The following is a 12089-nucleotide window of genomic DNA, read 5'->3' as shown; positions in this document are numbered from 1 at the left end:
GGACTGGGTGTGATGACAGAAGCAAGCGACAAGGCTTAGTAAATATTCTTGAGGTGGTGGGGAAATATGATAGCCTGGGGTCTAAACCAGAGCCCAAGCCCTCAGAGGCCCTGGAGGGTGGTCATTCAAAACATTCATCCCCAAATTAAGCATGCTGGGCTCTGGAGTCACAGCAGTCACAGGGTGAACAAGGCCTTCCCTCTTGATAGTCCAGTTTCGCAGCGGTTCAAATTGCGGGGGTGCGGCGTGCCGGAAGAATCTATCTGACCCTGGTGCCCTTTTCCTGCCTGGGGTGGGCGGGGCCGGGCGGAAGCACGCATGCGCATAGGAAAATCCAACTTCGTCCCGGAACTTTGGTTCCTGGTGCTGCGGGGCACCCGGCCCCGGGAGTGTGCTCGGCCGGAAGTGGCCGCTGAGGACCTGGGGTGGGTATGGTGTGCGGAGCCTGCCACAGCAGGTAACAAGTCGTAGAGAATCGGGATGGAGGCCGTAGCGACTGCGACTGCGACGGCGGCGACGGAACCCGGTGAAGGTGAGGTCCTGGCCACGCGGAGGCGGCGGGAGGGTGGAGTTGCGGTGTCACTGGGAAATGATTCCCCGTGAAGGCGAAGGAGGACTCTTTAAAAGGGGACACTTGGGCTTCCCTGGTGGCGCAGTGGTTGAGAGTACGCCTTCCGATGCAGAGGACACGGGCTCGTGCCCCGGTCCGGGAAGATCCCACATGCCGCGGAGCGGCTGGGCCCGTGAGCCATGGCCGCTGAGCCTGCGCGTCCGGAGCCCGTGCTCCGCAACGGGAGAGGCCACAACAGTGAGAGGCCCGCGTACCGCAAAAAAAAAAAACCAAAAAAAGGGGGACACCTGCCCTCGGCCCTAACTGTTCCCTTCACCACTTTGTCAGATTAACCCCTTTCGTTGCAGGCTGACCTCCTTTACCCCATCCCCTCCCCCGAAATTAACCTCTTCCAAGTTCCAGCCGGCTCTTTCCGTGTCCTAGGCTAATCTAGTTCCTTACCAAGCTCTCAGGCTAGCATAAGCGTCTCTGTCCTGGGCTCTCCCGTTGTCCCAGCCAACCGTGCTTCTTAAGTTCCCTCCTTCCCTTGCTTCCTCCTGTCCCATGCAAACTCTACTTAGACCATACTAACGGTTCCCCCCATTTCATTCTAATTCCCGTTCTCCGAAAGTCCACAGTCCCATCTGCTTCCTCAGGGTCGTTAATCCATTTCTGTGCTCCCCCATCTCTTTTGCCAGTCTCTTTATTTCTCCTGGTGCCTCCCCATCAGTACCTAAAATGCTTTTGTTTTGCTCATCTTAAAATTCTATCCTGGGGGCTTCCCTGGTGGCGCAGTGGTTGAGAGTCCGCCTGCCGATGCAGGGGACACGGGTTCGTGCCCCGATCCGGGAAGATCCCACATGCCGCGGAGCGGCTGGGCCCGTGAGCCATGGCCGCTGAGCCTGCGCGTCCGCAGCCTGTGCTCCGCAACGGGAGAGGCCACAACAGAGAGAGGCCCGCGTACCTACCACAGAAAAAAAAAAAAATTCTAGTGCTTCAGAGTAATCCCGTGTGGGGTGAGGTGCGGTTGAGAGGTTGGTTGAAACATCACTGGACAAGAATTGGTCATTTTTGAAGCTGGATGATGGATATATGGTGTGTGTGGGGGGGGGGTCATTGTACTTTCTACTTATGTGCATGTTTGAAAGTTTCCATAATAAGAAAAAAGCTTTAACCTAAAAAGGAAATCTATCCCTTGATTCCATGCTGCCTTCCAGATACCATTTATCTTCTCCAAAGAGTCATGCACACTTGCCTCCATTTCCTCACTACCCACCCACTGCAGTCTGGCTTTTACCTTCAGAAACTGCACCCATCGGGGTCCGCAGTGACCTCCCTGTGTAGTTAAACTGAGTCACCCTGTTCAGTTTTTTCCTTATTAGACTACTTGGAGAATTCAATGCCATTGACCCCTCCATCCTTCTTGAAAATATTCCCTTGGTTTCTGTGACACCACTCCTTCTGATATCCTTCCTATCTCTCGGGCTCCTGCTCAGCCAGTATTAGTTTCCTGGGGCTGTTGTAACAAACGACCACAAACTGGGTGGCTTAAAACAACAGAAATTTATTCTCTCACAGTTCTGGAAGCCAGAAGTCTGAGGTCAGTATCACTGGGTTGAAATCAAGGTGTCAGCAGGGCCATGGAGAGCTCCCTCAGAGGCTCTAAGGGAGAACCCATTCCTCACCTTTTCCAGCTTCTGGTGGCTCCTGGCATTCCTTGGTTTGTGGCCACATCACTCCAATCTCTGCTTCTGTCTGTCTTCACCTTGTGTTCTCCTCTGTGTGTGTCAAATCTCCCTCTCATAGGACACTTGTAATGGCGTTCAGGGCCCAACTGGATAATCCAAGATAATCCCCCTATCTCAAGATCCATAATTCAATCATATATGCCAAGACCCCCCCTTTTTTTTTTTTTTTTTGGCCATGTAAGGTAACATTCACGGGTTCCAGGAATTAAGGCGTGACTATCTTTTGGGGGCCATTTTTTAGCCTCTCACAGCCTCCTTCACAGACATGTCTTCTCCCCATCCAGTCAGGACTGTTTCTTGGCCCCTCTTCTCTTTCCATACTTTACACACTCCCCCCACCCTCCCCGCGACTTCTTATTTCCTTCAGCTTTACTTCTGTTCTTTGCTCTGACGACTCCCATAACTCAGTCCCCAGCGCACTTCTCCCCTGAGAAGTCTCCCATGTACCAGCAGTCTTGTAAATGCCTCCCCTTGGATGTCTCCTGGGCCTGTCATACCGTCCATGTCCCAAACCGGCCTCAGCATCTTCCCCCAGGCTTGCTCCTCATCCATGTCTCTGTGTCAGGGACAGTTTGACCAGTCCCCTGGCCAGAGCCCTGTACCTTAACTGGATACCTCCCTCACCTCCCAGCCCTTCATTCCAATGACTTGTCCTCCTCGGCCTCCCAAGCGTCTTTTTAACCACGACCCCCTCCTGTCCCCTCCTCCACAGCCCCTTTACCTGGTCCAGCCCAGTCTTCTCTTGCCTCCGTCATTAAAACCCTCCCTGAGGGGCTTCCCTGGTGGCGCAGTGGTTGGGAGTCCGCCTGCCGATGCAGGGCATGCGGGTTCGTGCCCTGGTCCGGGAGGATCCCACATGCCGCGGAGCGGCTGGGCCCGTGAGCCATGGCCGCTGAGCCTGCGCGTCCGGAGCCTGTGCTCCGCAACGGGAGAGGCCACAACAGAGAGAGGCCCGCGTACCGAAAAAAAAAAAAAAAAAACCCTCCCTGAAACCCGTTGTGCCTATAACCACCACCCTCTTTCTCTTCCCCACCCCAGCCAAGCTGAAGGAGTTGTCTGTACCTCCTGTCTTCACTTATTTCCTGCTTGCTGTAGCCTTGCTCCAGTTGCCACCACTTTTGAGAAGCAGCTTGCACCAGGGTTTGCCCAGCGCTCAGCTTTTCTGTTCCCATTGCCTGTGCTGTCTTTGACCTTGCCTGTCTTACCCCATCAGACAGGGTGCTCCCTGGGAGCTGAACTGGATCCCTCCGGGGATCCTCAGCATTGCCCAGCTCAGGGCCCGGCATAGATGTAGAGTTGCTGAAGAGTGGTTGGATGGATATGCAAATGAGTAGGAGAGAATGAATGAGTGGGTGAGTGAACGCGTTAGTGAATGTATTGATGATTTCGTGAGCAAGGGAAAAGGCAAAATTGAGTGAATCAATGAATGAAGTGGTCAAGGACCAAGTAGATACACCAAGCACACTGTCTCAGGGCCTTTGCACTGGCTGTTCCCTCTGCCAGTTCCCACAGAAATCTCATGGCTCAGTCCCTCACCACCTCAGGTCTCTACTGAAATGTCACCTTTTTGGCAAGGCCTTCTCTGACTGTCCATTCAAAATTGCAGCCTCACCCCCATTCCCTCCTCCTTCCCTTTTTATTTTCCTACACAGCTCTTGGAACCACCTAACGCACTATATGTTTTCGCTAACTATGTTTTCACATGCCTGCGTTCCCCACTAAACTGTCAATCTCTTGCTTACTGTGGTATCTCTAGGGCCTAGAAAGGTGCCCAGAATATAGGAGGTGCTCAATAAATGTGAAATGAGTGAGTGAGTGAGCACCCAGTCCCTTTCACCCACTGCCCCATCCGCTTTCCCATCCCCGGACTGGCTGATCTTCCCTCTCCCCACAGGCTGCACGGAGCCCAGTCCTGGGCACTGGGGGGAGCTGAGCTGGACGCCGGTCCCATCCAGACCCCAGGACAAGGCAGAAGCAGCAGAAGGAGCGCCAAGGGCCCTAGACACTGACCTCTCAGAGGTCGAGGACGCGGCAGTGAGTGCTATGCTGCACGCCGTGGCGGCCAGCCGCCTGCCCGTGTGCAGCCAGCAGCAGGGCGAGCCCGACCTGACCGAGCAGGAGAAGGTGGCCATCTTGGGCCAGCTGTACCATGAGAAGCCACTGGTGTTCCTGGAGCGCTTCCGCACGGGCCTCCGGGAGGAGCACCTGGCCTGCTTTGGCCACTTGCGCGGTGACCACCGTGCGGACTTCTACTGTGCCGAAGTGGCCCGGCAAGGCAGCACCCGACCCCGCACCTTGCGCACCCGCCTGCGTAACCGCCGCTACGCTGCCCTGCGTGAGCTCATCCAAGGTGTGGGGGCGGACAGGTTGGGTGGGAGGGGAGACTGAAGCAGAGGAAGTAAGAAACAAGGATGCAGGAACAGAAATGCAGACAGAGATCCTGGGAGATAAGTTTTAAGACAGGGACCCGGGGAGAGACGGAGACAGAAATGTGAGGTGACAGGGTGAGATAGGGAGAGACAAACAGGGCCCCAAGGGAAGAGAATGGGACAGGCAGTGAGAAGGGTCAGAATTTAGTAGATAACAGAAGTGCCGTTTCAGACCAGCAGGCCGAGGACACACAGTATCCAGCACCGTGAGAACTGGTTACCCCTCAGGGAAACCAGATCCCTACCTCACACTGTACACAGAGGCATTGACAGAAACCTAGGGGAATATGTTCCTGACCCAGGAGAGGCAAAGGCCTCTTGAAAAAAAAACACATGTGAAAAGCATGAAGGAAAACATTGGTACATTTCTCTTTTTTATTTATTTACTTATTTATTATTTTTGTAAGATTGGTACCTTTTTGACCATGATGTAGTTACAAGCAGCTTTGTGACCAAAGACACCAGAACTAAAGTTAAAAGATGAGAGCAGGGGCTTCCCTGGTGGCGCAGTGGTTGAGAGTCCGCCTGCCGATGCAGGGGACACGGGTTCGTGCCCCGGTCCGGGAAGATCCCACATGCCGCGGGGCGGCTGGGCCCGTGAGTCATGGCCGCTGAGCCTGCGCGTCCGGAGCCTGTGCTCCGCAACGGGAGAGGCCACAACAGTGAGAGGCCCGCGTACAGCAAAAAAAAAAAAAAAAAAAAGATGAGAGCAAATGAAGGAGAGAGTGAGTTAAGATTCCAGTTAGGGAGAAGGCACAGGCTGTAGAGAAAGGGATCCGGAGAGAGTGGAGCACAGTGACCGATGAGGAGCAGGGATGAAGAGAGGAGGGAGGATGAGTGAATGAAAGAAGTGGGGTTAGGTGACAGAAGCTGAGAGAGACACAGAGACAGAGATGGGTGGAGACAGAGGGGCAGAGGAGGGGAGGGAGAAACTGAGACCCAGAGAGAGAGAGTGACAGTGAAAGATAGGGAGAAGGAGGGAGAGAAACAGAATGTGGTGGGAAACATGGGGAACAGAGAGAGGCGGGTAAGAGAGAGAAGGCAAGATGGAGGGCAGGACAGGGATGGTCCCAGGATTCCTGGGCTCTGAGGGCGGGGCTAGGACCAGCGGCGGGAGGGGCTGGGCAGGCTTAGCTGTTATCTGAGGGACAGAGCTGCCTATGCTGAGAGACATCAGGAGACGTATGAAGGCCCTGGGTTTGGGGAGTGGGGAAGCCAGGCCCTCAGAAGGGGTGGTTGCAGAGAGGAACGCTCTGGGGAGAGGTGAGATCTGGGGTCTGGAAGACCAACAGGGACACCCACAGCTGGGCAGATGCCCTGCTAGACCTGACGCTGTGCGCACACACGTCTGCTCCATGAAGATGTACACTTATGTGCCCAGCAGTGCAGGCGTGTCCAGGTGTGTGCACCAACAGCCAGAACGGGGCTCAGCAGACAGGCACACACAGTCTACATACTGGCTTCCACGCCCAGTATACCTGCCCGCAACGTCCTGCACACCAGCTCCCAGATGCAGGGACCCACAGCAGTGTACACACACACACACACACACACACACACACACGAATCCTGCCCAGGCACAGTCGTACACGGGCCCTAGGCCAGCAGTGCCTCAGGCCAGGATGTCCAGCAACCTGACTGTGTACCCTACATGTTTGGACACGTGAGTCCACACGTAGATACAGGCCTGGTCGCGCACACGTGCTTAGACACGTGCATGAGTTCTCGTGGTCCCGACCTCAGGCATCTGCGTGTGTTTGTATACATTGCTGAATGTGGACGATCACACTCACACTTGTGTGTCTACGGCTTCCCGTCAGCGCAGTCCACGCCTGGGTGGACACAGGTCTGCGCAGGCCCACTCACCCTCCGCCCAGCCCCTCGCCTGGCCTGCAGGCCCTTGCCTCCACGCCCACCCTGTCTCCTCCGTGCAGAGGGCGAGTACTTCAGCGACGAGCAGATGCGGTTTCGGGCCCCGCTGCTGTATGAGCAGTACATCGGGCAGTACCTGACCCTAGAGGAGCTCAGCGCCCGCACCCCGGCCCAGCGGCCTCCCAAGCCCGGCCCCCCCGGCACTCCCGCCTGCCCGCTCTCTGACCTGCTGCTCCAGTCCTACCAGGAGCGGGAGCTGCAGCAGCGGCTGCTCCAGCAGCAGGAGGAGGAGGAGGCCTGCTTGGAGGAGGAGGAGGAGGAGGAGGACAGCGACCAGGAAGGTGAGGCCCGGGGGTGGGGAGGCCCCGGTGTCGCACAGCCCGGCCCCAGGCTGGTGTGTCTCAGCTCCACAGCACTAGGCCAGGCCCGCCTGCGGGAGCAGATCACGGCCCTGCCCTACCTGGCCTGAGTGCCCTGGCCCTTCCCGTCCTCTCCAGCATCCCTGTCCCTGCTCCTCGAAGACACCAAGCAGTCCCTCACCTCCAGGCCTTTGCTCATGCCGTTCCCTCTGCCAGGAGTGCCTTCCCTTTGCCACCCTTCAGGCGTCAGGTCCTAACCCTGCTCTGTGGCCTCCAGAGCACTGTGTTGTCACGTGTTCAGTGTGTGCCCCGGGAAGGTAGGGGCGGGGCCGTCTTGGTCACTGCTGTGTTCCCAGTCACCCAGCATGAAGGATGCAGCTCTCTGTGGAGGTGTGCAGCACAGTCCTCACACACCCCACCCTGGGTGTCTCCCCCGACAGACCAGAGGCCTGACAAGGACTTGGAGGCCTGGGTCCCCGACTCGGAAGAGAGGCTGATCCTGCGGGAAGAGTTCACCAGCCGGATGCACCAGCACTTCCTGGACGGCAAGGATGGGGACTTTGACTACAGGTGCTCCCGTGCCCTCCCCGCACCCCCCACCAGTCCCCCAGCCCGGCACCCCATGGGACATGGGCTCTGGGGTCACACAGCCTAAGGGTTTCAGATCAGAGATCAGTGGGTGACCTTGGAGTAGCTTTGTCCCTGTCCGAGCCTGTCCCCTCACCTGAAGGAGGGGAGTGAGCAGGGCTGACGTTCAGCTCCGTATTGATAAAACACTGGAACATTCCCATTTGGGTAGGTGGTGGTGGTGACCTGGTAGGATGCCAGTACTCCAAGCTTCCTAAGTGTCCCCCAGGACCCCGGACTTCCTCATGCTGCAGGAAGTAATCCCTGGCAGGGTAATGCCTGGCGTGGAGGGGCCTGCGGTGGGTGCCCCTGCAGTGCTGGTTGTTCATTTCTCCAGTAGAACCCCAGGGATAAGATACCTGGGCCACCTGCTTTGGAAAAGGATTTTGCCATCAGGGAAAAGGACAGGCGAGTGAAGTATCAGAGTAAAAGATAAACGGTTTTGTCAACGGAGGCAGCCTCGCCTTGTGGTCTGGAACGTCACGTGTGGCAGCAGAGGGCCCTGGTTTCAAACCCAGCCCCCATGACATATGAACAAGCAGAGCCTCGGGGCCTCGTCAGTAGGATGGCGGCGGGGGCGCGGGGGGTGGTGTCGCGATTGTCACAGCTACAGCAGCGCCTGGTCCCAGAGCCTCGCTGGCCCAGCCCGGGACCCCCAGCTCCAGAGGCGAGTCTGGCTGATGCACTTTTCCATTGACTGATCTCAGTGTTCCACACAAGGCAGTGAGTAGAGTCCCTGGGCTGTGGGGAGCCCTCGTAAGGGCACCACTGCTGTCATAAAGCCAGGTGCCCACGAGGAAGTCGGCCCTGGTGTGAGGAATGGGGCGTGGTGGGGACCGAAGCCTGTCCCCTCTCCGAGCTGCATGCAGCCACCAGGTGCTCAGCGCTGCTGGGTCCAGACTGGGGATGAAGCAGGGAACAAAACCGATGGAAGGGTTCCCTGCCCTGAAGGAGTCCCACTCTGGCGAGGAAGGCAGCAAGGAGCGGAAGGGAGGTGCTGGAGGTGCGAAACATCTAGTGGCGATGGGGCCGGGAAGAAAGACAGAGCAGGGTCCCGGCATGGGGGTGGGAGCAGGGTGATGAGGTGGCCGGGGAATGAGCAGGTGACATTGGAGCAAAGACCTGCAGGAAGTGAGAGGCAGGCGACATCAATACCCTGGGGAAGAACGTTCCTGGCAGGGGGGGCAGCAGGTGCAAGAGCCTTGAGGGGCACAGAGGAACAGCACGGTGTGCGAGGGGTGAGGGGGAGGCGGTCTCATCAGGGGGTGGCAGGGCTGGATTGGACAGGGCTTCCTGCACCAAAGAGAGTGTGAGGGAGCCTGGTGGGTTTGGAGCACAACCGGGGGTCCTTCTCACAACTTAGGATCACTTGTTGCCTGAGGGCAAGGTTTCTCAACTTCAGCACTGTGGACCTTTGGGGCTGGATAACCCTTTGTCCTGTGTGTGGCAGGTGTCGAGCAGCATCCCTGACGTCCACCACTGGATGCCAGTAGCAGCCCCCCAACTTGTAACCACCAAAATGTCTCCAGTTATCACAAATGTTCCTTGGGGGCGAGGCAGAATCTTCCTGGTTGAGAACCACTGCCTCAGGGCCCAGATGTGGGCCCATGTGTCACCATGTCTTCTGGCTTTTTAAGAGAAACCAGAAGTTTTCATGTAAAATCTCTGCTTTGGAAAATGTTGCCTTTTGTTTGAAGCCCTGAGAGAGGCAACATAACCCCGCTGTAAGTTCGCTCTGACTTACAGCTGCCAGCGTATGGCCTTTCACTTCAGGGGGCCCCGGGCCCCAGCTCCTCTCCACAGAAGCGGGGAGGCTGGGGTGCAGGCAGAGCCAGCCCCTGACAGCTCCCTCCCCCTGCAGCACCGTGGACGACAACCCTGACTTCGACAACCTGGACATCGTGGCCCGGGATGAAGAGGAGCGGTACTTCGACGAGGAGGAGCCCGAGGACGCACCCAGCCCAGAGCTGGACGGGGACTGATGGCTGCGGCGCCCACCCCGTCCCCCGCCCCAACGCGGCTGCTGGTTACAGGCCAGGCCGGTTCAGTGACTTTCTCTAGGCGACAGCAGGGTGGCTGCCCTATACCACCAAGCCTCGCTAGGTCTGGTCCCGTCTCCACGGCCCCCTCCCCCTTGCTCTCCATTTCCTTCTCCCCCTGAACCCTGGTGCCTCTCTCCCTCTCCTCTCCTCTCTCTCAGTCTTTTTCTCACCACCTTTCTGTCTCCTGCTTTCTGTGTCTCTCGCTCTTTCTCCACCTCCCTCTTTTTCCTTTCTGTCTTTCTCTTTCTCCCCCTCTCTCTGTGCCTCGGCCTCTGTCCCCACAGCAGGGCCCAGGATGAACATCCTCCCCTTGACCTAGGCCGGTGGGGCCCTTTGTCGCTGGAGCTGGCCAGGTTGACCCAGAGCGGAGCTCCGCCTCTCCCTCCCCAGCCCCGCCTCTGCTCTCCTGCCCCTCTGTGCTTGAGGCTGTCTCACAGGCACCTCCTTGCCTCTGGTACGTTCCATCTCCTTCGGCCTCCCTCCATCTTTCGCAGCCTCTGTGCTGGCTCTGTCCCTCTCTGTCTCTCAGGCTTTATCTCTGGGTTTCAGTACCCCCCCGCAAGGCCCTGAGCATCCCCCATCCTGGCTGCTGTGGGCCACAGAGCCTGACTGCGGAGTAATCGGGCCTCACTGTGGGCAGTGGGGAGACCTTGGGGGTGGCCACCAGCTCTCACCTCTCCCTCAGGACCCAGGTTTGGGAGAGGTGTGCAGGGGCAGCGTGGGATCGTGGGCCTGCCAGGTCGGGTATAGAGGGAGAGGAGGGACTTTCCCCTCCCAGCCCCACCAGCCCCCCTCTGCCCAGCCACAATTTTCCCTTCCTTCACTTCCTCCACCTCCCTCTCCCTCTCCTGTTTACACTTCCAAAATATGCACAGGCTGTTATCATGGGTCCTGAGTCATCACACACACACACACACAGCCGGCCCCAGCATCCCTGCCCCAAGCCGGCCCCACCGAGCCCCCTGCCGCCCTGGGCTAATGGGAGCCAGATGGCCGCCTGGTGACTCAGCCACTGGCCTGTGGGAACCCAGGCATCCCGCCTTCCCATGCCCCCATACCCAGCTCAGGCTCCCCCAGTAGACATACGCAGGGAAGGGGCCAGCTGCTAGCAGGGGAGGACACAGGCCATGTGTTGGAGAGGTGGGGCCCGGGGACCCCTCACTTCTGTGAGCCAGGCCTGAAGGACCCTCAAAACTGCCTTCTCCAGCGTGGAGCCCAGAGTGCCGGGGAGACCCCACGGACTCCTGGGGCCACAGCTTTTGACCCCCAGGCCTCGCCTCTGCCCTCTGGCTCAACTGGAATTAGAGCCAGACACGAAGTGAGAGCTAGACAGAGGCCAAGGGATGTTCAGACAGACTATTAAATAAGGAAACTTCCGGTTACGGAGCAGTTCTGTCCTGTGCCAGGCCCCAGCAAGGTGCCCGATGCCACACTGAATCCTCCACACAGCCCCGCGAACGAGGGGCTCAGCTCCATTCCGCATGTGGGTCACAGGAGGCCCAGAAAGGAGGTGTCACGTACTCAAGGCCACGTGGCCATCAGAGATGGAAACTCGGGTGTAGAATCGTAAGTCCTGGAGACCACCTCCTGGCCTGCCTGTCCGCGCTCAGGGCCACACAGAGTAGACAGACGCACAGACTTCTTCAGGGGTAACGACTGAAGGAGAGTTAGCTGTTGAGGATAACAGCAGCTAACACCTTTGGGGCCCTCCTGGCGCGCTAGGCACTGTCCTTCCTATGCACAGATGGACGGCATCATCTAGTGTTTAGTACCTGAGTCACTGAACCATCACAGAGGTCCCGTGCAGTATAAACTGTCAGTACTGATAGGGTGTCTCCCAGAGGAGGCCCAAGGCGATCCAGCCAGCTAGACTCACAGTTGGGAGAGATGTTTGTCTCGGGTGCTTGTATTGCTGCCCTCAAGTTGTGAGAGGTCTTTCATAATACAGGCATCAGCCCTGGGTGATGGGCACATTTTTCAGCAGTCTGTCATTTGATCATTAAATTTGTGATACACTGCGCCATGCCTAAATTTGTTACATACATTTTTTTAAGTGATGAGAGACGGCAATTGAGTCAGAATTAGGGTTAGTCAGATGGCAGAGAAGGAGCGTCTGTCTCAGAGACCGAGGTGGAGCCCAGAGGCACTCCCCCATCACAGCCTCAGACCCGCTGAGACCTGGAGGTGCCCAGAGAGGCGCCTGGCCCTCCACTCCTGGTTCTGGGGTTGGGGTGGGCGGAGAAGCTGAGTCAGGGAAGGGAGAGCCCCTCCGAGGGCATCCGGCCCCCACCCCGTGTCTCCTGTCTGTCCTGGCCAGGCTCTGCTGGCTGCCACCCCACCCCCCCATGTCTGACACCTCTTTGCATCCTGCCTCTCTCTCATCCCCTCCAACCGCCTGCCTCGCTGTCCCTTCTCCCTGCTGCTGCTGTCTCCTTCCTCTGCCTCTCCCCTAGCTCCGTCTT

The 12089-nt window shown here is 57.7% G+C and overlaps 1 protein-coding gene across 1 annotated transcript; it reads left to right on the top strand.

The window, feature by feature from the left end:
* Positions 1–400: 400 nt before the first annotated feature.
* On the top strand, positions 401–11805 carry CCDC97 (coiled-coil domain containing 97). The gene is made up of 5 exons (XM_059998963.1): positions 401–532; positions 4193–4648; positions 6662–6940; positions 7399–7528; positions 9447–11805. Exons 1-5 carry the CDS (start codon positions 481–483, stop codon positions 9565–9567), a joined length of 1038 nt encoding a protein of 345 aa, XP_059854946.1. The 5' UTR covers positions 401–480; the 3' UTR covers positions 9568–11805.
* The last annotated feature ends 284 nt before the right edge of the window (positions 11806–12089 follow it).

Source organism: Delphinus delphis, chromosome 20 (assembly GCF_949987515.2).
Source record: "Delphinus delphis chromosome 20, mDelDel1.2, whole genome shotgun sequence".
NCBI classification, from domain to species: Eukaryota; Metazoa; Chordata; class Mammalia; order Artiodactyla; family Delphinidae; genus Delphinus; species Delphinus delphis.
Note: the sequence above shows the minus strand (reverse complement) of the source record. Positions and strands in the feature narration are given on the sequence as shown.

Excerpts from the sequence above, each read along its gene's own strand:
- CCDC97 (XM_059998963.1), top strand. The coding sequence starts at position 481 with ATGGAGGCCGTAGCGACTGCGACTGCGACGGCGGCGACGGAACCCGGT. Across the intron at positions 4,649-6,661 it reads CCTGCGTGAGCTCATCCAAG|AGGGCGAGTACTTCAGCGAC; the intron begins GTGTGGGGGCGG and ends TCCTCCGTGCAG. Across the intron at positions 6,941-7,398 it reads GGAGGACAGCGACCAGGAAG|ACCAGAGGCCTGACAAGGAC; the intron begins GTGAGGCCCGGG and ends CTCCCCCGACAG.